Source organism: Ambystoma mexicanum, chromosome 2p (genome assembly GCF_040938575.1).
Source record: "Ambystoma mexicanum isolate Mex_15411 chromosome 2p, UKY_AmexF1_1, whole genome shotgun sequence".
NCBI lineage: Eukaryota > Metazoa > Chordata > Amphibia > Caudata > Ambystomatidae > Ambystoma > Ambystoma mexicanum.
The window spans coordinates 56,170,386-56,197,853 of record NC_090923.1 but is presented as its reverse complement, the minus strand read 5'-3'; the positions used below and the strand labels follow the sequence as shown (position 1 = coordinate 56,197,853).

Here is a 27,468-nt window from a genome sequence, read left to right as displayed (position 1 = left end):
GGAAAAGCTTTCCCATCAAAGCACACAGGACGGGTAACAGGACTCCTTGTAGTCAGATGTAAAATGCTTTACCTGTAATTATTTTCATCCATGGCTATAGATTGCTTTTAGGTTGTTCCTAGTTAACTGCCCTTAGAATCCATGACCTTATTGACAGAGTGTTTTATTTACCTTTTCCAATGCTCATTGACACATACATATTATAGAGGTGGACCACTACAATATTGTTGTCCACTAGTAAGCCTATTAAGTTCTATGGGGTAGAAGTTTCTCTTGCACTAAAGTGTAGAGACCCAACTTTCCCCAGAGCCTTGCTTTGGGTATAGTACTATTCTCTGCCTCAAGGCCTGCCACAGCCACAGAAGTGATTTATCCCACCGTTGGGGTGGAGAATAGGCTCTGGAATCCATTGAATGATTTAAAGCATGACAGACTGATGAGGACAAGTAATGTCTGGGGATTTAGTTTGTAGTAGGTATTTTACATCTATGTTTGGAAAGCAGCCAGGCATTCACAGAGGCAAGAAATGCCTTAGGTGGCCGCTGACCTTAATGTACAACTGAGTGTCAGCAGCGTACTGATGGATGACTACATTGGGGTCATTTATGAGTGCTCCAAAGGTTCTATGTACAGATTGAAGACAATTGGGAAGAGGATGGAACTTTGGGGACGCCGCCTGTGACTGGGAGTCTGTTATCTGATAAGGCGCATTTCTACAGCCTGGAGTCTGCCACATAAGTGGAATCCATTTTAGGTTGTATCAAAATATGCCCATTGCGTCAGTGAGGAGGGAGAGGAGTGTTCAGTGATTGTTTTTGTCAAAGGCATCTGCAAGGTCTAAAAGTAAAGGAGGCATGAGTTCATGTGTCAGTGAATTGCAGCCCATTGTCCGCAGCTTGGATGGTTGCAGCAGCGGTGCTGCATTTGGGGTGGGAGCAAGACTGGTAATCACAGAGGACTCTAAGCGGATCGATTTTTGGCAATAAGCTTCCTGATGAAGCTTCCTGAAAAGCTGTCCTTGTACAAGGACAACTTTTATTTACAAGTCTCCGGAACATCCATGGGGGCGACAATGGCTCCTCTTACGCCAACTCTTTCATGTTCAAATTTGAAATGGATCATATACTGTCTCACACCACCTGGAACAAGAATGCTCACCTATGGATTAAGTATATAGATGACATTCTTGGCATTTGGCCTGGCACAGAAAGATGTTTTCATCTACCTTAATGATATAGATCCAAGGATTCAATTTACTCATGACACTTCAAACACAGATACACTGCCTAGATGTCAATATCAGAACAGCCACCGATGGATATAGCACCTACCTATATCGCAAGGACACAGATAGGAATAAATGGATGCACCGCCTGAGTTTCTATCAGCCCATTGTTATCCAAAATCGACCCTTCAGCCAATTGCTTCGCATCAAAAAGACAGTGGGCCTCATTACGACCTGTGCGGTATCCATGGCGCTAGTAGCGCCATGGTTGCCGCCGGTATTTTACCGATTCCGCCATGGTGAATGGCGGAATTACCACCCCATTCCAAGGTTGGTGGGGCGGTAATTCGCATTAAGAACATTACTAAAGAGAACTGGGAGATCCTTACATGCGACATCAGAGTGCAACATTTGTTCAAGGAACCACCGGTATTTGTATACCAAAGGAGCAGAATTCTTAGGGATGAACTTGTTTCTACCAAACCATCTACCAAAGAGCCAATTACGAAACAGACCGATACCTTCCCTTGTATTCATTGCTCTAATTGTGGATTCATCACCAAAGGCAATACCATAAATTATCCTTGCACAGGCGAAAAAATTAAGCTCAAGAGTTTCGCGACATGTGATAGCAGAAATAACATCTATGCCATTAAATGTCCATGTGGCCTGTAGTATATTGGGAAATCCAAACAAACTGCCAAAACTAGATGGAATTATCACAGGTTGTGCATCAGGAATTCCAACCCCAACTCAGCTGTGGCCAGATATTGGCTGGAGAAGAGACATATCTTGTCTCAGATAAGATTCCAGATAGTTGAAGTTGTTATCCTCATGAGGCTATAAATGCCAAATTGGACAGAAGAGAAACCTTCTGGATAGACCGTCTCGGCTCCCTCGCCCCCAGCGGGATGAATGAGGAAATTAACTACTTATGCTACATCTGATAACCCCTACTTATGGTCAGGGAACTTTAACGGTGTGTCTTGTGTTCACATCAAGCAGCTATCACTTTTGTATACCGATCACTTTTGAACATTCTCATTTTATTTTATTTATCTATGTTATACTGCATAACACCCATCTATTGACAAGAGATGTTTATTGTGTGTCTTTTTCTCATATTTGGCAGTACCTTACTGCGGACATTGGTTACTTTGGGAAAATTGTTTCATTACATCATTTTTCCTTGCTACATTGCTCTACCCCCATCTATTAACATAAGACCTTGACTCTGTGATGTGCTTTTGTAACTGGCAGCACCTCATTGGGGACATTTTCTGTATCCGCAGTGAAACAAATTCCATTTTCACTATACTTTTCTCTTTGGTTCCTTTTGGGACTTTAACTGGTTGTTTTCTTCCCATTTGTAATTGTCCACCTAACAGTACCCTCATATCGACGGGAGGTTATTGAAGCACCACGGTACTGGCAATCAGCTCCTATCTGTTTATTCGCAATTAATCACATGCGTACCGACCTCTCAGTTTCCATGGAGTTCTCCTTTAGAGTTCTCCATTCAATGAGGCAACAGCTGGCCTGAGCACTATTGGATATACATTTTTTGTTTTCTGCACTAAAGAAATCTCAGAACTTTTTGTTGGAAACTCGACTTTCAATGTAAGTACATGCTCTTTAGAACTATTCAGAAAAGGTATCTACTTGGTTTACCCTTCCACAATTTGTTGGTAACCCTGCAAGGGGAACAGTGTGAGAGCGACTGGCTAACTGCGTGGCTCCCACCCAGTTTTTTCGGTTTACAGTTGTTTGGATCCAGGTGTCATTGGATCTCCTCAACCAGTCAGCTCCTCGAAATTTTCGTTAACTCAACCATCTGAGACAGTATTTAACCCATTATTGAAGCGAGCCATTTGTGCCCACCTCCTGACTTCACCAGAGGCTAATAGTAGACACATGTTGCAGGGGTGTACAGGGGTATTGCTGAGGTTCACTAGGGTGACTAGCCGGGGCTGATTTGGGAACCCAGTTGTGCAGAGGACTGAAATGAGTTGTGGCGAGTCCAGGCACTAGTGAATGACGAGCAAGCAGGAATTGCCCTTTACTTTGGACACCCGGTTGAGTCACACCTGTGATCTAAGAAATGAAATGGAAGGGGCAGGTTTAATTAGGGGAGTGGGCCGAGGTCTCATGACCTACATCGACTTGCAAAAGAAATGAGGCTGGTAGCAATGGAGAGGGCTGTGGAATAAGATACCAGCAGATTAGCAGCGATTGATGGTGGGTAGGGCGTGACCTAGATCCAATGGCCCATTTCAATTAAGATTTGTATTTTTTGAGTGGGGTGGTTAATCATTTCTGCTTAGCAGGTTTCAAAGCGTGACAGAGGAACAGTGTAGCAGGTTACGTGGCACACACAACATATCTACTGTGCATCCGGTGTGTCTACAAGTCACACAATTTTCTGATGAAACATAAATGACATATTGCGGTAACATGCCTATATCTGCTGCTGTACTGAAATATGCCATGTGCTTCCCATTAGAAGTGCTGATGCATCGTATGGGTTTTAAAATCAATTTCTCATGAAAGTGGCTGCAAAGAGCACAGTTTTAAGCCACTTCTGAATTTTTCTTTTTTTACATGCTGGTCTCCAAAACACCCACCAGGGGGGCACTATTTTAGCTCCACCTGGTTCAAAGTTCACTAGTGGCCACTTATTTCAGAGCAGTGCTTAATTGTTGGCAGTGTTTGCCAGGGCTCAGCCCTGGCACTTATTTTTGAGCCCCGCACTTATTGTCTCAGTCTCACTTTAATTATACAGTGCTAATAGTTAGTGCATCCATCAACCACAATGAGCAGGTATGAGCTGCAGTGTAACCCCAAATATGTCGACACTGTGGGGAGCAGCTACGGGTGGTGTCAGCAGTGGTGCCCACACGCAGGGTCACAGGAGGGCTACAAAGTATTTGTGCCCTTGCACTTATTTTGGTACAAATTAAGCACTGGTTTGGAGTCAGCGGATATCAGCACTGCTGGGGATTCAAGGGGAAGGCTGATGGGGGGAATATCAGAGCCACAACCAGGAGTGTGGATGGTGGATTTACCCTCATAGAGAGGGTGGGATATTAGATCACTGAGATCACTTAGAACTACCATAAGATTTGGAGGCCTGGGATGGGGGTCAGTGCATGGTCCCCAACGCCTTTTGTGGTGGTTGGCAGGGACCCGTGAGCCGCACATTAACCCTTTAAGTGGCAGGCTATTATACAAGTCTAGGCAAAAAGGACGAGCATACTCGTTCTTGGCACTTAACTAATAGGCAGTGAAATTGATTTCTGTTGGGGGAGAGTAACATCGGAAAGAGGCGATCCGGGCGGGAACATCTGGGCCAGATGTGGGCGGACAATGCATGTCCTGGCAAGCAGACTCACGAGAGGAAGGCCCAGGAGAAGAAGGATGTTCGAAAGATTGGCCTCATACGCCAGCACGCCTCTGTGACAACCTTGAACTCGCGCATGTTCCCCAACCACCATCACACCCTCTCTCGCCTTTCTCCATCACCCTACGGTGTCCTCAGTGTGTACCAGGGAACCTGTAGAGAAGGGGCAGGGGGAGAAGAGTTCCTCAATGGAGGGCAGCCCGGAAATCCAAGTAGGATTACTAGTGATGCATTTATAAGGTACCAGTCACCCTATTCAGGGTGCTCCAAGATGCCACAAGAGGACGACACACTGTCAGTGACTCTTTTCAGCCCCACTGGCCTTTCAGAAGCCCTTTCCCTCCAGCTCAAGTGTATTTCCCTCTATAAGTCTCTTCATCACATAGGGACAGCCCCCCAGCCTTGAGGGGTCTTTTCTGAGAGCCGCTGCCTTGGATATGGAAAGGGTCGGCCTGTGGCCCTCGTATCGCTTGTCCTCCAGTTCCAGACAGAAGCTGAGACAGACACACGTTCACCGACACCCTACACTCAGGGCTTGGCCATCCCCGAAACATGAGTCTGTTCTCATTGAAAGTGCCAAGGGCTCCCACAATGGGCATCGCTCCACATAGTCTCCAGGGCTACGCGGGTTTGGTATAACTCAGGGATCTGACTTTTCAGGTCATATTTTTCCATATTTATTCTTTGCTCGTATGCCTGAGGACTGTCTCAACTCCCTGGACAAAAACAGACAAATAGCTTTCAATCTGCGCTCCACCTGAAATTAGTTAACCAGCCTATCATGAATCTCAAATTCAACACAAAAGAAGACCAATCAAAAGTTATAAATTCAATCCTTTGATGAGTTTCTTGAGCCGACACGTGTTTCAAGCAATAGCTCTTCATCAGGGCTCCTTAACTATGTATGGTATTAGTTTCCCAAGTATTACTCCATTTTAAACGTTGAATTTCAAAAATGAATTCCCTGATTTTCTGTCCTGTCATCTCAAATTCAAAAAACCTTTTGGCACGGTCATACCTTCTACACTGTGAAACGCATCATAACGCTTCGACCAATTCAACCGCTCGTGCTACGTATGGCAGCTGGGCTCACACGATCAGCACAATCTTTTGATCGCACACCAGAGCTTAGTCACAGATTGAAACCTAGTTCTCTATCTTTGTCAAGCTCATTGATTGGGACGTTTGGGGGACGACCATTTTCCCTGGGTTCCTCTGCGACACCAAACACAAGGGAGTCCTAGCCACTAGCACTGGGGTCTTCAACCTGTGGCTCTCCAGATGTTATGGACTACAACTGCCATGATCACTCACCATTCAGTACGATGGTTAGGAGTAATGGGAGTTGTAGTCCAAAACATCTGGAGAGCCAAAGGTTGCAGACCCCTGCACTAGCCCATAGATGAGGTTTGGATCCCCGCTCTTTGTGTCCCTGCACTAGTTGTTTTCTGAAGTCACCTCAGGCATTCACTTGCTTGTGATAAGTGGAAAAGTATCATAAATAGAAAAGCAAAATGAACCTATTAAGTGTCCCTCCTCTACAAACTGTGCTTTTCTAAAATGAGACGTAGTAGAGACACTAAAGGAGGAATTTTGCGGGTCCGTAGAGCAGAAGACAAAGCTGTAAATTTGTAGTGCCCCTTTTTCCGGTCCCCCAGTTTCTGGTTCATTTGGCAGGACCAGTTGAAGAGCAGAGTGGGTTTAGCACCTGCTCTGCCTGCACATCTGGCTGGCTTTCAGCCATCATGTCATATCATACTGGAGGAAAACCCGGCAATTCCTCTGGAACCCACCTAACATTCGCACCTGGTGCCAGCAGGCACATTCCCTAGGAATCCACCGGCAAAGGCCTCCCACACTGGTTACCCTTTACACAAACATAGAATGACAGCATGTGATTTTGCCTGTATTTGACACCTTTTCCACTACATGGTTGAAAAGTTGAAAATTGCACAGACAGTGCAGTTAACACTTTATTTAAAATGACCCCCTAAATTTCAAGGTAGCTCCAAAAGTATTTTTCTCAAGGAGGTGAAGATCAGCATACAATGTTTGCAAGCCAGTGGTCTAGTGCAGGGGTCTGCAACCTTTGACTGTCCAGATGTTTTAGACTACAACTCCCACCAGCTGCAGCCAGTATAGTGAATGAAGAGGGATCATAGGAGTTGTAGTCCAAAACATTTGGAGAGCCACAGGATGCATCCCCCTTGTCTACTGCATTTATTCACTGCTTCATGTGTCCTCATCAGTGATTGGCATTCAGCAGAACATTATTGTGCTTATAATTATGCCCCAGCAGACAGATTTAATGTCGTAAACATTATACCATAAAACAGTTTGTTGTGGCATTAATCGTGAACCAATCTTTTGTTGAGCCCCCCGATAGTGTCAGTCTGTGCCCTTATTCATGATCCAGTGGCTCAGTGTGCCAGTTATGGCATGCCCATCAGACAGATAACATGCCTGTACCCATGTGCCATGGGACAGGCAATGTGACAACCCACCATTCTGAAGTGAAGGCCACTTCTCATTGTGTTTAAGCATATTCAGCTTTTCAATTCAAAACCAGGAGATGTAATTGTGACTTTGCATGATAATGTGCACATCTTGCCGTGTATGACTACTTACGTGTTTGGAGATGTTGCAGCTCCTGGAGTCCACGTTAAACCTGTAGAGGAAAAGGAAAGAAAGAACCAGTTACTATTAGGGCTGTGGCGAATAGCATATTTAGTATTCGGCCGAATACAGATTAGTTTGTGAACTATTCGGCCGAATGCCGATTAGTTTGTGAACTATTCGGCCAAAGTCGAATATGAAGCCGAATAGTTGCTTTAATTAATAAATCATGTTCCAAGCTTCAACAAACACACTTATTAAAGAAAAATAAAGCGCCATTTTAAATGCATTCTATACTCGTATTTCTCTTCATTGTAATCAAGGGAGCATCTTTATTTAAAGTATAAAAGCCAGAAAGAAAGTAGATTTAACCTTCATTCACTGATTGCTCCAAGTAGGTGTGGGGTGTTATCTCATTGCGTGGTCTGGGGAGGTGGGAGGCCATGCAGGCATTTATGTTTAGTAGGGATGGGCAAGCAGAATTACAGGTAGGGGAATTGTGTAAGGGTGGGAGGTGGAATGCCATTTGTGGTATTTGTGTAAGGGGTTTGCAGGCCCCAAGTAGGAAGTTTGTGGAGGTGTTGGGGAGGTAGAATGCCAGTAATGGGGGTTTGGACAGTATGCCAGCAGTGTGTCAGCAATGGTGTCTTTGGTTCCAAGACTTACATGCTAATTTTGCCAGTTCAGCCCACGTTTGCCACTTGGAGCAAAGCTGGAATCCAAGGCTTGGCCCCGACTTGGCCCATCCCAGAAATGTTCTGGCTCTCCCAACTCTACATCCTACAAATTCCACCAACAGAGCATAGCTTTCTGACTGTCTCATACAGAGTCCTCACACCTATCTTCACCCGCTGTCACACACTGGCTCACTTTGGAACTGGAGAGATTACCCAAAGCACATTCCTCTGATTGGCCTGTTAGGTGGGGGCATATTACTCTGCCTGACAAAACCCATCCCTGCTAGTCTCCACTGCCGATTGTCAATTCCTAATGTGTCTCCATGGGCACGGGCCATAGGAACAAATGCTGTTGACTTTTCACTTATCCTCGCCACTCCTTCTCGCCAATACGCACACATATGCACCTTATCATTCCTAATAACATTTCAGATAATGATAAACTCAGGACTCAAGTCCTTAAAGAAAAGGGGGGACTATGACATACGCAATGGGAAATGACATGACAGGAACTGAATGTATCCTAAAGTGAAATATGCAAATTTCTTTCAGTTTGTCATTTCCAACTGAAGAAAGTGTACATTGCATATAAACATTCACCAAAAGAAAATATTTTCCTGGATTGTTGCTGGCTAAGTATAAAAGATGAGCACCTTTCATGTCTAAGAATATGTAACAAAACATTCCCTAAAGAGAGAATTACAGTCTAAGATATTTTTACAGCAGTGTGAAAGCAATGTGTCTGGTTTGTTGGCTAAGTGGCTGGTCTAATTCTAATCAGTTTTGCAAACTGAAGTCTATATTTGCCTTTCTGAGTTCTTGTTGCATTGTATTCAAATGAGAATGACAAAGTATTCGGCAAGAGGCGAATAGCAAGAAACTATTCGGTCACTGATACAGGACACTACTGCACTGGTGCAGGGCACTATTTCACTGATACAGGACACTATTGCACTAGTGCAGGACACTACTGCACTGGTACAGGACACTACTGCATTGGTGCAGGGCACTACTGCACTGGCACAGGACACTTCTCAACAGGCACTACTGCACTGGTACAGGACACTACCGCACTGATGCAGGGCACTATTGCACTGAAACAGGACACTACTGCACTAGTGCAGGTCACTATTGCACTGGTACAGGACACTACTGCATTGGTGAAGGGCACTACTGCACTGGCACAGGACACTACTGAAGGAATATTTTTTTATGAACTGACCAGTAAGAAACAACAGTAACTAGTGGAAACAGTATGCATTATTAGTCCAAACATTTGAGCCAAATTGCCTGGCCCTGGTGAAAATGATGTGATCAGGCCGCAAGCATTAGAACCATTGCTTAAAAAGATCAACTTTGGGGGTACTTTTTAAATTATTGTGTTTATTTATGTGAATTTGTTAGATCAATAATCTTACCCATTATGATACAAAACTATGATTTAAAAAGAAGCAAAACAGTACATTTAGTTAATGTACAGAATGTGCAAGATTTGGGCAGAGTTAGAGAGGTCATGAGTTGTATTTGGCCAATAGGATTTCGATGTAATCTAAAGTGAAGAAATTGCCCCCAATAATATGAATTGGGAAATGTTCACAAGTATCGTAGCCGTTCACCCAGCGGCTTATCTAAAATTGATAAGCTAGTGTGTATTTGTAACTTTCACCTTTGTGTTATTGTTTCTGCCCAATCCTTTTGAAATAGCGCTTTTTTAGTCTGTGCTGGATTCTCACACAGCGCTTCCGTCATCTGTTCAATGTTCTCTAGAATAATCTCAGCTCAATTTAGAAAGATTTTAAAGGGGCTTTCAGCTGAGTTCTTTGAGATGAATCAACTTCCGGGGCACCAGTGGTCCAGAGATGAATATCGGTTCCTAAACCATCAATTAGCCCCACAGCTCTCGTACACCAGAAAGGATCCAAACAGATTGGAAACACAAGAAAATTATAAACCTACTTGTCCAATTTTGGTAACGTGGACGGAATGGCAGGCTTATCTCCGGAAAGTCATGGATCGTTGCTTAGTTGCAACACAGCAAGAGTACAATTATTACCCAATGATAAAAGGGACTGTCCAGTCAAGATTCTATACACATATCTACTTTATTATTACAACAACAGACAGTTCAAGCACACTACAAAATGCAACCCACCCTGTAAAGGAATGCAGAGGACAGACAGTTTCACGAATGAAAGGGAAGCACTCTAGATATTGACAGGACGGTAGTCGGTAAAGCAATCAGTCTTACTCTTCAAGGTTATTTGGTTTCAGCACCAAGGGGGCAAATGATTGTAACTGTCTCTAGTGGCCTTCTGAGAAGGACCAGGGGGGCAGAACCACAATATACCTGGTGCTGAAGATGGTCTTGGTGCTTGACAGTGTTGAGGCGGTTCCAGGGCGCTTTGCAGCCCTTGAGACAGAGTTAGTGGTGGGAGACAGCTGCAGGTATCAGGCGGCAGGCAGTTCGGCAAGCATGGTTGGACGGACATCTGCAGGCTGGTAGGCGCAGAGGCTCAGGGCCAATAATCATTGCCTCTCTGCTGGTTGGCAGACCTGGAATGCTGGTCGAGGTGTCTCGGATGGCTCTGGTTACTGCGGAGTGACAACAGCCAGTGGTACAGCCGGATGCAGTTCGAAGACTCGACTGTCTAAAAAATCTCCTTAAAAGAAGGACACTGGTTGATGCTTGTGTGGCACCCTCCTATCTTCTTCTCAGGACTTGTGTAGTCCTTTCAAGGCGGATGGCTGAAAGCTCAGGAGATTGTTTGCAGGCAACGGCCTTGTCCTTTGTCCAGCGACTCTCCTGCACTTCCCACCTAGGAGGCTTGCTGGCAGAACCTAGCAGGGCATGCTGTACGCTGGCTGGGTACCGGTTCTGGAGCTGCTGGACGGGTCCTTTGAGTCTGGTATCTACCTCTGTTCTCTGGGAGATGTTTAGGGGAAGTATCCTGCTTCCCTATTGGAACTCCTGTCCTTCCTTCACTGGTAGAAGATGTAAGGTAGACTGTACCTTCAGCTCAGGTCCAAATGAGTCCTTCTTACTCCTCTCAAAGTTGTCGAATGTTATGTTAAGTGAGGGGTTCAGCCCTCTTTAAAACCCAAATTGACTCCAGTGATTGGTGCAGGCTAAGCCTACCTTAATCAACCAATCCTGGGTCCCCACCAACAACCTTCTTCTTATGCATGAGGTCAGGACCAGAGTGCTCTGCAACAGGACAGATAAGGGGTGACAACATGTATCTAAGTCCCACCCATCTTCCTGTCTATTGTAGATCAAAGCGTCTCTCTGGTCTATTGAGCCATCTGTTACTCTTGATTAAAGTGCAGTCCTCACTTGAGGTTTGTGCTGGAAGCAGACTTCCTGTCTCCCTCAAATCACATCCTTCATCCATCTGAAAGGGGTCCACTCCGCAGGGACATCAGCGGTAACTGATGGACCAAGACAGGCCATTCACTCCCTTTCATACAGAGAGGTGGGAACTAGCTTCAAGCTGACACATTACACACCACAGCAGTGTTAGCCCCGCCTTTCCTGATGTCTGTTCCGGCAACCAAGCCTCTTCTCCAGGCTTACCTTAATTATTCTCTCATTAGTATGCACTGCCACCAGCCGGATAAGGATTAGAGGGAAAGCAGATCCATGTGGCCTTTGATATTTAAATTAGGCCACCCATGGCTGGAGGAAGGTGTGCCTTCCCCCTCTTTAGATGCTTTGATGTACCTGTGGCTGTCACATTCTAGCTGAATATGACGGGGGAAGACGACACATGTAGGCTGTGTCTTCCTGGAGTACACGCGACTATGCATTTCGTGCAGTAAGCAGATGTTATGGGTACGGAATGGCCTCACACATTTCTTGGAGGTTGATGTCCCATAATTCATTTTCATTATTCAAACATCAAAAAGCCTAGACGAGCGCACTCTCCCTGTGCATATGGTCGAATTCCTCACATTCTTCATCTCCATTTTTATGTCCACGTATAAGGCATTGGGGGTACTGGAATCATAATGTTCTTATAAAAAAGTCAACAACTTACACTCAAGCCACCCCTTTATAGAAGTCAAGCGTAGTTCCTATCTTAAGGCAACGATGGTGAGCGATGAAGATTTAACACTTTTGTCTGAACTACGGATTCTATGATGCTCCAATCAATGCCATTAGAAGCAGAAAAAATCTCCTGCCCATTTAGCAGAGAAGGAATCACTGTACTCTTATAAAATACAATTACTGGATTTAAGGTAAAATGACAGAATCTAGAGTTAATCCTCTACGTTTGAGCAACCAGCTGGTTAGCGGCGAATATGAGATGCAGTAGCATCCCAACTAAATTCCAAGTATCCTATTTGTTTAGATGGAACTATCGGTATGTCGTCCACCTTCCACCTTTATCTATTTGCTCTTTTATGGCGGAGTGCAACGTTTTCCTGGAGTTGATTCTCAATTCATTCGTTTTGGGAGTAGCTCTTCATGGCATCTATTAAGTTTCTTAAACCTCTTTGTGTACGGTCTAGGAGGACCGTGTCGGGGGGAAATTCTCCCGGTGTCGGGGGGAAATTCCTCCGCGTATCCCAAAAATGAGTATGAGGCACACGCAAGAAGCAAGGTGGTTCTGCTGTTTATTAAACAAAACGGCAGGGATGGGTCAAGGATCGTACGCGTCCGTCCTGACACTCTCTGTCTCTTCGTGGGGCTCGCAGGCCCTTTTTACCTCAGTATGACGCGCTACTCGCGTCACCTGGGAAAGTTAGCAAAAAACCTATCGCCACTCTGTATTGGTTCCTCGAGTGGTAGGGTTAGTATAGCATACGTATAGAGAACGCCGTTAGTGGTTGAGGGTCAGTCAGGTGGTATACTTGGGTTGTCCCTTCAATTAGATACATGAAAATTGTTACATGAAGACCCCTGAGGATTGGCTAATGTTAATGGCGTCAGTGATAAGTGCCCCATGTTCTGATTGGTCCACTCGCGAGCCCCCCAGTCTGGGACCATCGCTGTTCCCAGCTCGCGGTGCACCTGTCATTTGCAACAATGTATAACTATGGGTATGTGCAGACAATGCGAGGATTTGTTCATATGCTGGAGGGCAGACTACTCCCACCACCGCAGATGTCCATTGAGTCGCTTCATTGTTGCAGCCTGTGTCTCAAAACGTGGGATCCAGGCGCCTCCTTCCTCCTGGGTCTGGCACCCTGTCAGGTTCGGCTTGGTCACGTGAGGAGAGACCGTGGTTGAGGCAGAATTCTGCACATTTAATATTGCATTTTCCACTGTGTGTCTGGCTTAGTTTGCAGGTGTGACCTTGGCTTCGGCTTGTGGCATGCGAGTTTGCAACATTGTGCCCTTGACTGTCTGTTCTCGCTGGGCTCACTCTGCAGGGTCAGCAATTGTACTCTTGCTCGTTCAATGTTCATGGAAGCTCTTGCTTGCGGCCTACTTGGGCCTGGTGCATAGGTGGAGATGTTTGATGCACGGCGCTTTAGGTTATGGTATCATATTGCTTTATCCCCAGTATCATGTCTTCGTTATATTTCTCATTGCAATGTATGGGTTAGGAGAAGCGTCAGCAAGCATTTTAGATGAGTTCGTTGTGCGTCTTGCGTTTCTGCATTTTGAAAACCTATGTGAAAAATAATAACGATGCGCGTCAGTGGGCGTGTCCGTCACCTATGTCATAGCACTGAATATGTTCTTCGTGTGGATTGGTGTGGGAGTGACCACTGTGCATGTTTGCACGGGTGTGCTGACCGTTGGCTAGGTCGTCATGGCATCTCTAACGATGTGTTTATTTACTGTTGAATGGTTCAGTCGAGTTCATCCATGCCGCAGGTGTCGGCATGGGCAGGGCAGGCTGGTGGGCAGGCTGGTGGGCAGGCTGTTGGGCACATCCGTATGTTCCTGTACCAGGGTATTTGGTCGTCTGGTAGATAGGCAAACTCCTCTCGTGGCGGGCGTCTGGGCCGCGATCCTCTAGGCCAGGGGCGTGAGGGGATTGGTGGGAGCCTTTTGTTCCATTCTCCCACTTCAGTCCCCCCTCTGGTCGACTTGTCGACCACAAACATATCTTTTTCCTTATCTCCTCTCACTCTCCATATTTTAGTTACTCCTCCCAAGTGTCCATAGTAGTTGACATGGTCTTCAAATGACCAATACATATATACACAGGTTCCTCCAGGTGTGCAGTATACCCACTTCCCTATGTAGCTCCTTGGGTTTCTTGGGTTTTCGAGCTTCACAGATGGTGGGTCCAGGTGGGTCATCTGCCGGCATTAAGGGGTGCATACCAACCATTTCGATCATTTCGTCTGTAGTGCGTGCCTTCCGGGCCTTCCAAAATCTTAGTATGATCAATGCAGCTCCAGCCAGTATTATGCATCCAACTATAATCTTCAGTCCGTCCGACAGCCAAGATGGCATCCATGACCATAACATTGAAAACCAGCTGTCATCCTTCTTCACTCCTTTACTTTCTTCCATCATTTTGGAGTGCATCTGGGCCAGTTGTGATACTGCTTCTGTCAGTGTACCATTGTCAGCATTGTTAGCAGGAATGAATGTGCAGCATGATTGTCCTATCTTTGCGCAAACTCCTCCTTCCATTGCTGTAGGGAGATCTAATACATATCTGTTCTGTAGTGCTACCATCCTCACTGCTCGCAGCTCCTCTTTTATTGCGTTGAATCCATTTACTGTAGAATTAATTGTCATCATTAGCTCCCATCGAGTTATCTGGAGCCATTTTGCGTTTGCGTAAACTTGTAGTCCCGGATGTATTATTGACGAGAAGAACATTGCTGCTCTGCAGAATAGTCTGTGTTCTGTTGGGATTGAAGTGAGTGCTGTTTCCGACCTTCCCCATAGGTAATTTCCTGTCAGAGGTTCTCCTTGTCTCTTCTTTCTACTCAGGACATCGTTGTTGTTGTTGTTTTCGTTCTCTGACCCCTTCTGAGGTTTTACAGATCTCTTCTTCCTCTTGTTTCCTTCATCCATTTTAGGGAAGTTCGCCACGTTCACATGTTTCTGGGGCACCACTAGTGATGATACATTAACGTGTACCATTGTGCATATACCATTCCACAGAGGGGGCAGTGTGTGGTATGCCTTGTTTCCGCAGGCCCAGTAATGGTCCATTAATACTGCTGTTCCTGCTCCCCCCTCAGGTAACTCTGTCACGCTTGCACAGTTGGTGTTGTATCCCACGTCCACTTCTCCTCTATGTTGGTAGCATACCTTAGGTGCAGACAGCGGCAGTATGCTTATTGGGTCTTCATCCTTCTCCATCCATGTCAGCATGGGTACGTACTTGCCCCAAATCGTCCAACATCTGTGATTGTGTTCATCAATAGTTGTAATATTTTCTCTTGTTACCATGTTGCTGCCAATCACTCCTATGTCCCATTTGTTGTCCATGTACACCTTCCCTGTTATTGTTACCAGTGGTCTTTCCCAACATCCTTGTTTACCAGGAACTTCAGTGGCGTACTAGTCACATGGTAGGTATTGTAGTGTTACTTTCTTTGTTTCTCCCTTTTCAGGGCCACTTGTCATGTATCTGAATGCTTCAGCATGCAAACTGCTCTTGTGGTAACTCAAATAAGTCTTGAGGAAGTTGTTTTCGTATGGAGATGTGTCTCGCGTTTTCCACACCAGGTTCACCACCGTCCCTTGAAATCTCCCTTTCGTTTGGAACAGTGCCAAGTATATAATACATCGTGCTGTCTTTTCATCTATTTCCATGGCAACGAATGTTCGAGAAGCGCTCATGGCGTATGGGATCAATGAGCAGACGTAGCAGCTGTCTTCTGTTGTCTGCTTACCTATTTGGGTCATGTGTTGGTACCACATGTTGTTCGAGACGTGTGCTGAATCTGTTATGTATTTATCAATACCTTTATTATCTGAGTATGTGCTGCGTTTAACTCTATTTCCCTTATGTGGAATCTTGCTAGTACCACCTGACGTAACACCTGTTGCAGCCCTGGGTGGGGGTATATTAGGTTTGGGTACAGCCAAAATATTGATAGCATAACTTTTCTGCCATACAGAGGCAGCCAAAAACCTGGTGATCATCAAAATCCCTATCATCTTTATTACAGAGGCTAGTTTCACCGGCATTTTGCTCTTACCTTGCTGCAGTCCGGCAGCTTATTCTTGCGACGTTACAGTTGCCCGCCTGAAAATTCTCAATATGCTTGTTATTAGTGTTAGTTGTTGTTTTCAAGCTCTCCCTATCAAGTAGTCGTTCAGTGCCCAGGCGAAGAGCTGTTCCCACGCCAATCTAAGCGATCTGTCTCTTAGGGCAGGCAAGTGTTGGTGAAGATGGGGCATTGATTGTTCTATGGCCAAGATAAATGCTGTGTAGTAGACATGTACCCTTCTTCTTTTTAGGTACTTTGGCCTTTTTATGTGATAGACACATTGGTGTGATAGGGCTTCAGGGTAGTTATCGTTGGTAGCATCTACTCCTGGGCAATGAACTTTGTTAGTTATCTGTTTTCTGAGCAATACAATAATACGCGGTACCTGCATGTGCGAGAAAAAAGGAGAGAACATTCAAGTGTTTACATGTGTATATGTGCAAGACAATGTCCTTCAATTGGGTGGTTACTGTAGTGGGTAGGGGGTCGATGGGCAGAGGTTTTGGGCTCAACTGGCGGAAGTCTCTTTACTCTTTGATCGTGTGACCATGGGGTGGGCGGTATAGCAATTACCAGTTTCAGTAGTTATCTCTGGGGAATCTGGGGGGTGGCAGGTATGGAGACACTTAGGTCGTCAGCTGTGGCAGAAGTCTCTTCCTCCGTGGGTGACGCTGTCGCTGTTCTTCCAATGGCCCTGTCGGTGACGCTAGGGCGGGTCGGGAGTTTGCAGATCTTTACGTCGTGTAGGTGATTCCAAGCATGCTTATCCTGCAACTTTACTGCTCTCGTAGATACCTCCTCTACAAGGTGGGGACCAGTGAAGCGTGGGCTGTTCCACTTTCTATTGAAATTGCGGAGTAGCACGTGGTCACCTTTAGCAATTTTGCACAGTATTTCCTTTTCCGGTCCTTGGTCCTCGTCTTCTTGTTGGTAACTCTTAGACCCGCCCCGCGTGCGTCGAGCTGTTGAGACACAAACACTACACTAGTAACCAAAGAAGACACATATTGGTACATTTCATCACCAAGAACAGTTGCAGTGTTTTCATAGTCTTTGACTGCCCTTGATGTTGGCGTTAGAGGAAGGCGCATTTGTCGTCCGGTCACCACCTCATGAGGAGTGAGGTGGTGGTCGGAGCCTGGTCTATTCCTCAGCTCAAATAGAGCTAGCGGAAGGCAATACAACCAACTCTTCTTTGTTGTTTGCTGTATCTTTGCAATCGCCTCCTTCAGTAGGCCATTCAGGCATTCGCATATACCGTTGGCCTGTGGGTGATATGCACTTGCAAATTTATGCTTGATGTTCAGTAAGGATGTGATGTGCTGGAACATTTCATTAGCGAAATGCGGGCCGTTATCCGACCGCAGTACCTCGCACACTCCCCACCTGGGGAAAACCTCCCTCACTAGAAATTTAGCTGCTCTAAATGCATCTGGATGTGAGCAGGGTCCTGCCTCAATCCACCTTGAGAATGGGCATACTACTACAATCATATACCTATTTCCTTGACATACGTTGATCATATCAACATAGTCAATATGGATGTGCAGGAAGGGTCCCTCTGGCCGGGGTATAGTGCCTTTTATCACTTTCAGCGTGTGGCCGGCCGTAAACTGTTGACATGTGAGACAATTGCTGATAAAATTAGTCACATGGGAATTTAACTCGGGACAGAACCAATCTTCCCTAATTCGTGCTGCAATAACTTCCTTGCCTGTGTGGGCTGGGTGGTGGAGTTGGCTCAGGGCGGTGTTCAATATTGCCAATGGCATTACCATCTTCCCAGTGTTACCCTGGCGCCATAGTGCGTCAATTGGTGACATTGTACATCCTCTTTTTACCCATATTTCTTTTTCTGCCATTAGTGCAGCTGCTTGTAACTCCATTATCTGTGTGGCTGGGAGATGGGTGTACCCTTCTCTTATCAACATCTCTTTAGCTATCCCCCTCCCTCTCCCTCTCTCTGACTCTGGGGGGTTCCATATCTCACCAAAATATGCGGCATACTTCGCATGTGCATCTGCTGCTGCATTTCCTTGTGAGATATGATCTTCTCCATTAGAGTGTGCAGTACATTTGACCAAAGCTAATTCTTGAGGGTCATTTATTACTTCAATTAATTCAGCTAATAAGAGAGCATGTTGCACTGGGGTGCCATCAGCTCTCCTAAATCCTCTTCTCCTCCATTTGGACAATCCTGAGTGGACAGTAGACGTGACATATGCGCTGTCAGAATATATAGTTACTCTTTTGTCAAAGCTCTCCTTCAACGCCAAGATCAGTGCAACCAATTCTGCTGCTTGAGCAGAGTAATGTTGTGGTAATTGTACGCATTTCACTGCCACATACACCAATTCCTCTGTCATTTTTACCACTGCTGCCCCAGTTCTCCTTATCCCATCACTTTGGTCTATTGTTGATGACCCATCAATGAACAAGAGCTCTCCTCCATTTAGCGCGTCCTCTTCAACTTTTCTAGAACATGAGTACATTTCGGTAGTCTGCGTACAATCATGTGCATAGTCGCCTTCCTCAATCACTTCCGCTATAAACCTTGCAGGATTAACTGTGCTGCATCTAACAATTGATAATTCTGGTCTAGACAAGATGATCTTATAACCTGACGCCCTCTGTGTGGTTAGTGTGGACTTAGGCTTATTCAATATTGCAAATAGTGCATGTTCCACAAATAGTGTGGTTGGGCACCCCATTGTAATTGATGATGCTTTCTCTACCGTGAAGGCAGCTGCGGCGAGACCTTGTTCGCAAGGGAAATGTCCTAACATTACAGGATCCAAGTGACCACTGTAAAATGCTACTGGTTTGTAACCCATGCTTGTTTTTTGAGCCAACACTGCTTTCATTACTGCTGAGTCGCAATGTGAAAATATAAAGAATTGTCGTTCATAATCTGGGTTGGCCAGTACCGGAGCAGTTGATATTGCATCTTTCAGTTCATCAAAGGCCTCTTTCATTTCCATTTTCCACCCCAATTTTTTCTCCCCTTTGTTAACTTCTCTTAATGCCTCAAGTAGGGGTCCTATGTATGAGCTGTAATCAAATACCCAGGCTCTACAGTAGTTGCACAGTCCCAGGAACTGCTGCAGTTCCCTCACTGTTTGTGGCAACAGCGTTTTTGATATGGCCTGTGCTCTTTGTGGTGCAATCTTTCTTCCGTATTGGGATATGAGCTGGCCAATGTATAGTACCTGTTCCTGACAGTACTGTAACTTCTCTTTGTCTACCTTGTAACCCTTTTCAGCCAATATTGTCAGCATCTTCAATGAGTCCTCTCTGCATTGTTTTTCGCTTGTGCTGCAAACTATTATATCGTCAACATACTGCAACACTGTGCTTTCCACTTCAATGTTTCCCAAGTCCATCTGTATTACTCTGTTGAAAATTGAGGGTGACTCGCAGTACCCTTGTGGCAATCTGGTGTGTTTCCATTTTGTGTTCCTGTACGTGAAGCTTGTTAGATCTTGTGAGTCTGGATGCAGGGGTATTGAGAAAAAGGCATTTTTGAGGTCAATCACTGTAAATCGTAATGCCTCTGCTGGAATGCCACACAATATTGTGGCCGGGTTTGCTGCTATGGGGTATTCTGCTTCCACTATGTTGTTCAAGGGCCTGAGGTCCTGGATGAAACGCCAAGACCCTCCTTTAGCTTTGCGCACTGGATATACAGCTGTGTTACATGGTGATTCTGATGGTACCAATATGCCATTGTTTATAAGGGCCGTTATTGTTTCATATATGCCCTCATCTGCCTCTTTTGATAGTGGGTATTGCTTCACTCTAGGGAGTATTGCACCTTTTTTCAATTTTATTCTTACTCCCCCTATACTCTTTATGCACCCCACGTCCTAGGGACTAGTAGTCCATAATGATGTTGGGACTTTTGCCATATCCTCCTCAAAGAAGGGAACTGGGGTGGATGTGGGTGCTTCAAGTGCCATTGCAATTTTCTGTGCCACTTGTTTGTATGTTACTCTTAGCCATATGTCTACACTCATCATAAATACCATTTCACCTTCTTCCTTTTCTTCTGAAAAGAGCTCCTCGTCTGACACCTGGGTGAGCCTGCATCCCTCTGCTAGGGCTATCACTGCCCTCCATGCTCTTCCTTATCTGTCTTGGGCATGTACTGCCATATAATCAGCAGTTGCTATAATGCTCTCCATGCTCACTGAAATCACCTTTCCTTCTGGTTCATTGGCTGGTGTTTCTGGTCTAAACAAATAGGCTGTTGGCCTCCTCCAGATCTTTCCTTCTATTCCTGGCATCCATGCAAATGCCATGTCTGTTCCGTACTGGAATAGTTCGCCATCTACTGGCTCAGCCCTAATCACTGTCTGTCCGCAATAGGCTTGCATAATTTGTCGTGCAGTGAGCATGTTTATTCCTGGAGTGGAGCAAATTATGCCGTCCTCCGTAAAGGAGATTGTCATATTCAACCTGCTCATTATGTCTCTCCCCAGTATGTTTACTGGTGAGGCCCTAGAATATAAAGTGGGACGGACATGTCATAATCCCCTATTGATAAGGGAATGTTATCAGTAAAGGGAACCAACCCCCTAGCCCCAGAGAATCCTTGGGTGTTCATGGCTTCACCTGACATCTTAAATTTACCTTCCCTTATGCAAGACCGGGTCGCCCCGGTGTCAACAAGGAATGACAATTTTTTGTCACCTATCGTTACCTCTATGCGTGGTTCCTCCGCACTATTAGGTGCTACCGACAGGATGGGACACACCAAGGCCGTCTGTGGACTGTCCTATTGTGGGTATAATGATTGACCACTTCCTGTGTAAGAGTTGTGTCCCAGGACCGTCACCCTTCCCAGTTTTGTTTGCTGTAGTTGTGTATTGGTAGAGGTTATTTTATGGTCTTGAATTTGGGCAGGTTGCTGTACTTGCTGCACTTGATGTTGTTGTGTTATCGCTACCTGTTGTTGTGGTAGTAAATATGTCTGTGGCTGTTGTTGTGTTACTAGTTGTTGCTGCACATTTCCCGGTTGCAGTGCCTGCTGTTGTTGGGTGTCCTGCTGTTCTCTTGTAGGCCCTTGTTGTCCCTGTTCTCCCCATGATGGTGTGCCTGGTCTCATTCTACATGTGCGTGACATGTGCCCTAGTAATCCACAAATCCAACATACCGGCGGTTCCCTGTTCTGCCATGGAAAGCTCCCTGAATTGTCCTGGTATACTGGTTGCCCGGAGGGGTAGAAATTTCTGAATCCTCCCCCTTGCTGTTGTGTGCCGTATCCCCTCCCCCTCATCATTCCTCCCCTTCCCCTGTTATAATTATAATATCCAGCTCCTGGTGTTGAGTATCCTCCTCCAATGTTTGTCGTGTATGGTTGGGGTGGTGGCAGCTGTTGTGCTACAATCTGTGATGATTGTATTTGGGAGGGATCTTGTGCAGCCACTACTTGTGTGGGGTTTCGAGTCATTGTTGTAGGTGTAGTTATTAGTGCACCTTCCATCGTGTATTTAGTAAGTTTTTTCTGTACCAATTTAGCCTCTTCCGCTTTCCTATCCTCTTCCTTTTGTTTCATTTTTTCTTGCCATGTCCTACATTGATGTACTAATATCAGTTGTATTTCTGGCCATGCTTTTGCTTCCATCCCCACTACCTTCTTCAGTTGTTTCTGAACTGCTTCTGGGAGCCCTTGTATTAGTATATGATAGAATATTGCTGGTGTTTTGTCCCATTGTTCTCTAATTTCCATACGCCACTTCTCTTGAATTTCCTGGATATAATCAACAGGATCGTCGTTCTCACGCATCTTGCGTGAGGTAATTGCTCCTATGTCTGATGTGTCTGGGTACTGTACCCTCAGCGCTTGCCATAATGCATGTCTACAGTTTGCGAATGGTGCCCCATCGTGTGATGTGTTTGTTATTGTGACCCCGGGGAAGCCTGCTCTCTTCCAGATGTCATCTGCTGCATCCCCCAATATTGATATTAGAAGGCCCTTTACATCCCCCACTGCCAGTTTCTGTCCTGCGGTGTGTTTTTCCATTTCATATATCCATTTTCCCGCACCTACACTTAATGATGGGAGCCTGCACTTTATATTTTCCTTGTCTGCATGCTTCCAAGGGACGTATTGTGGTCTAAGCCCTCCCCTCTCCAGAAGTGGCATTAAGTTGTGTCCTGTTTGACCCCCTGGGTTCCACAAAATCGAGTCCGCGCACCCCTCCTCTTCTTCCGTGTCTTCAACATCGTCAATTGCGTCCATATTTCCCCTGCTCGTAACTGTTTCTCCTCCATCTCTTCCCCTTCTTTCATCATTTCCTTTATTTAATGTGGGCGTGTGTATTCGTTCTCCCTGCCTGCGTCCAGGGAGGTCTCTAAGCCTGCTTGCATAGGGTGTCAGTTCGTGGGGGAAGGGTGCGAGTTTAGGTGGGCATGTTGCACGTAATGAGTGTGGGGTGGTGGAGCATGTTGGACGGGATGATGAGGGTGTAGCTGCACGTGTCTGCCTTCCCGCCATTTCTTGCTATTCCCCCTCACTTCCCTCCAGTTCTTCCTTTCTCCTACAGGCCCATGGTGAGTCTCTATTTGTCCGGGTGATATATAATTTATCTAGGCTTTCCCTTTCACTATTTCTTCCTTCCTTCTCCATTCCTTCTTCTTCCTCACTACAAAAGTCATTCAGGAATGGCAACCCCCAATCTGTCTTTTTCCCCCTAATCGATTAGATGCGTTCCTCCCGTTTCTTTTTTACCAATTGCTCCCCTTTGTGCTGATGTTGTTGCTACTTCTGTGTCTCTGTGTCCATGCCTCCTTATATCACTCTCCCCTCTCCTATCTTCTCTTTCCCCTTCATTTTTCTCCGCTATTTCTCTACCAATTTCCTCTCTTTTCTTTTTCAATTCCTCCATTACTTCACTACTCATCTTTTCCAATATCCTTTCATCTTCTTTCTTCCGTTCCCATCTCGCTCTTTCCCGTTCTAATATACTCTCTATCATCCTCCCTCCTTCGTATTTCCTTGTTGATTCTGATAGTAATCTCCTCTTCCATATTGCCATTTCTTTTTCTTTCTCTTCTTCCTCTCTTTTCCTGTCACGTAGTGCTGCTCTTGATACCCTCTCTGCTACTGCCTTTACCCTTTCGGCTTCTCTCTTTTGCTCCTCAGTTCGTTCCCTCATTTTGTCCACCTCATTCTTACTTTCTTTCCTTTCCCGTGCTCTCTCTCTTTCCTCTCTCTCGAGCTGCTTGATCAGTGTATTCTGCTCATCCCTTAATTCTGCTAATCGTTCCTCCAAAATCTCTTCCCTTTGTCGTAACAGCTCTTCCGCCTTTCTTTTTCCCTCTTCCCCTTTCATTTCACTCTTCCTGGTATTATCCTCGTCCATTTTCCTTACTACCTCCTTCTCTTCTCCTGTTAATGAACCTCGTAATTTTAATAGTACCTGCGCAGCTACCCACTCATCATGTCCTATTTCCGCGATCTGCTCTTCGCCAGTCCTCCCCTCCCCTGCGGGCATCTTCCTATGAGCTGACCCCGTTGTACTAGTCCGCTCCCCTCCCGTGTGGCCACCTGTAGCTGTATATGGTGGCGGGCTGTATGCCGGGTTCGAGTACCCCTCAGCCGCCCTTAATTGTTCTCTTGCTATTTCTCCTAGTTCTCTTAAAGGATACAACCCCCCTCCCTCCGTTTTCACTACCTTCGCTAGGGGTATATCGTCGCTCTGTTTCTTTTTTATTTCATTTTCGTTTGAGTTGTTACTCTTTTCTCCTCCCTCTTGTCCGTTCCCCGTGTTCTGTGTGCCTTCACTCTCTTTTTCCCCATTCTCTCCTTCCTCCTTAATCTCCACTTCTGTTGTTTCCCCCATAGAGAACATTCCGTTTGGTCCTGGTCGGGACCCTTGGAACATCCTCCATAAGTTAAACACCTCCACGTGGTGTGTCAACTTCTTCCCCTTGTATGTGTTATGCAGATGGGTTAATAGTGAATGTTGGGTATATGGATCGAAACTGCCATTAGGCGGCCATGGTGTCGTCATTTTGTTGTCCGTCCCCTGTGTCCATTCTATGCTGTATTTGATCAGTTTCTCCCTATGGGGTGACAGTGTTTTACATATATGCTGCAGCAGGGTAGTGAGGGTGTTTCCCCACCCTCCCGATCCTGTCCCGTGTGACATAGTAGCACTTCAATTGTTATTCTCCCTCTATATAGTAGTGGTTATCTTGCTAATAGTGTACGCTATACAATTTCAGATCTTTACCTGGCCCCGTAATTTTGGGGACTTGCGATTGTCCGCTAAAACAAAATAGTAAAATATAGCATTTGCATTTGTATATTCTTTTCTTTCTTTTCTTCCTTTACCGAACACCTTTACGGCCCCCTGCGGCCAAGGTGCACGTAGCCCGCTGCGGCTGCGTGCCCCGTGTGACGTTCTTGTACAGCCGTCCCACTTTCTTTTACCCCTCCTCCTCTTTCTTCACTTATCGTGGCCGGCGTTCTCTGTGCGCGGCCACGTCCCCCTTTTCACCTTGCCCCTATCTACTCGTTTCCGTTTATCTCCATCTCCATTCCCTTACCATTATTCTCTTCCCCACCACTCTCCGAAAAATGCCTCGCGTTCGAGATATCCTATGAAAGCCCTACTGGTGACGTCACCGATCTCTTCCAAAACTATTGGTAAATTCTTTTCATGTTTTTTAAAAGGCCAAAATATGCTTGCAATCCACCCCCGTTAACCCCACAGCTGTCCTCTTGTCACGCCTGGAACAAGGTAATCAACAATATAATCGGACTGCGCACACTGCGTCACCTCGCGTGTGATACGCCCCTCGACAGGAGGGCTTAACCAGCCAATTATCTTCCGTATTAGGCAACCAGCTAGCTACCACCTACAGGGAAACGTCATCTATCTATCGAGTTTCCTGCTCGATCAATAGGGATCCTCATCTACTCATTGATCAATAATCACCAAATCGTAGGAAACCGCACACACACACACCCCTACACGTGGTCGAGACCTAGGCCAATCAGTTTCTACGAGAGGCCGCACGTGATGTTTTCGTGCTCCGCCCCCTCCTCTTCCATAACGTAGCAGACTGCTCTCGCACTTGTCCAGCAACCATTTACTTCACCGTCAATACTGATTTATCAAACTTTCGCCGCGCACCTGTGTAACACCACCCGCCTCCCATATTCTATTCCTCCCCCCTCCCTCACAATTTCACATTGCTTGTTGGGCGTGGCATACTCACCAAGTTCTCTTGATGCGGGGCCGCTCGACTGCGTGCACCCCTCCAAGCGGCTCACCACCTCCCTTCGTCTGGACCACGTCTGGACACTCGCCAACCGCGGGCGGGATACTTCTCAACCGGCTCCCGAAGGCCAATATCCGGATTGCGCTGTCCGGTCTTCTCGCAGTTCCGCGATGGTCCTGTAGTCCTCAAAAGGGGGCAGCGGCAGAGGGGGCCGCGCCGCCAGGCCTCCTCGCAACGGGAGCACTTGGAAAAATAAAATAAAAGCAGATCTTAAACAGATCTCAGCAGTGCCTTCAACTTGTCGGGGGGAAATTCTCCCGGGGTCGGCTGGGCCATCCGCGGACCTCCGGGCAGGGAGGCCCCAACTCCTCCCGCGTATCCCAAAAATGAGAATGAGGCACACGCAAGAAGCAAGGTGGTTCTGCTGTTTATTAAACAAAACGGCAGGGATGGGTCAAGGATCGTACGCGTCCGTCTTGACACTCTCTGTCTCTTCGTGGGGCTCGCAGGCCCTTTTTACCTCAGTATGACGCGCTACTCGCGTCACCTGGGAAAGTTAGCAAAAAACCTATCGCCACTCTGGATTGGTTCCTCGAGTGGTAGGGTTAGTATAGCATACGTATAGAGAACGCTGCTAGTGGTTGAGGGTCAGTCAGGTGGTATACTTGGGTTGTCCCTTCAATTAGATACATGAAAATTGTTACATGAAGACCCCTGAGGATTGGCTAATGTTAATGGCGTCAGTGATAAGTGCCCCATGTTCTGATTGGTCCACTCGCGAGCCCCCCAGTCTGGGACCATCGCTGTTCCCAGCTCGCGGTGCACCTGTCATTTGCAACAATGTATAACTATGGGTATGTGCAGACAATGCGAGGATTTGTTCATATGCTGGAGGGCAGACTACTCCCACCGCCGCAGATGTCCATTGAGTCGCTTCATTGTTGCTGCCTGTGTCTCAAAACGTGGGATCCAGGCGCCTCCTTCCTCCTGGGTCTGGCACCCTGTCAGGTTCGGCTTGGTCACGTGAGGAGAGACCGTGGTTGAGGCAGAATTCAGCACATTTAATATTGCATTTTCCACTGTGTGTCTGGCTTAGTTTGCAGGTGTGACCTTGGCTTCGGCTTGTGGCATGCGAGTTTGCAACATTGTGCCCTTGACTGTCTGTTCTCGCCGAGCTCACTCTGCAGGGTCAGCAATTGTACTCTTGCTCTTTCAATGTTCATGGAGGCTCTTGCTTGCGGCCTACTTGGGCCTGGTGCATAGGTGGGGATGTTTGATGCACGGCGCTTTAGGTTATGGTATCATATTGCTTTATCCCCAGTATCATGTCTTCGTTATATTTCTCATTGCAATGTATGGGTTAGGAGAAGCGTCAGCAAGCATTTTAGATGAGTTTGTTGTGCGTCTTGCGTTCCTGCATTTTGAAAACCTATGTGAAAAATAATAACGATGCACGTCAGTGGGTGTGTCCGTCACCTATGTCATAGCACTGAATATGTTCTTCGTGTGGATTGGTGTGGGAGTGACCAGTGTGCATGTTTGCACGGGTGTGCTGACCATTGGCTAGGTCGTCATGGCATCTCTAACAATGTGTTTATTTACTGTTGAATGGTTCAGTCGAGTTCATCCATGCCGCAGGTGTCGGCATGGGCAGGGCAGGCTGGTGGGCAGGCTGGTGGGCAGGCTGGTGGGCACATCCGTATGTTCCTGTACCAGGGTATTTGGTCGTCTGGTAGATAGGCAAACTCCTCTCGTGGCGGGTGTCTGGGCCGCGATCCTCTAGGCCAGGGGCGTGAGGGGATTGGTGGGAGCCTTTTGTTCCATTCTCCCACTTCAACCGCATCGTCTACGTATGTCACTTTGGGATACTTCTTGCATTCATGAAACTGTGATGATGCTCAGTCGCAGAGAGAGCTGTGATGTACACATTTGGCTTTGAGGCACTAGAGAGATCTAGATTTCCACCTGCAGGACAGGCCTTTCGAGGCATAACGATGCGTTCAATATGAATGGATCAAAGTTTAGGGAGCAGCCAGGGTGAGAGATGTTTTCCTTAGGCAGATAAATTCCAATATACCCAGCAGCGTGAATGGGGCTGGTCAGCAGGATAGGCCTCTGCACAGAGAAGGCTTGGCAGGTTCACCAATCTTGAAGGGAGGCGTAAGGAATGGCACTCCGAG

General features: G+C 46.3%; 1 protein-coding gene across 1 annotated transcript in view; it reads right to left on the bottom strand.

The window, feature by feature from the left end:
• CPNE9 (copine family member 9) overlaps positions 1-27,468 on the bottom strand; it is a 1,803,250-nt gene that overhangs the window by 1,023,453 nt on the left and 752,329 nt on the right. Inside the window, exons 5-6 of the mRNA XM_069643244.1 lie at positions 7,254-7,293; positions 5,644-5,646 (exon numbers count right to left, since the gene is read on the bottom strand). Of these exons, the coding sequence (XP_069499345.1) occupies positions 5,644-5,646; positions 7,254-7,293 (43 nt within the window). The remainder of the gene's footprint in view (positions 1-5,643; positions 5,647-7,253; positions 7,294-27,468) is intronic.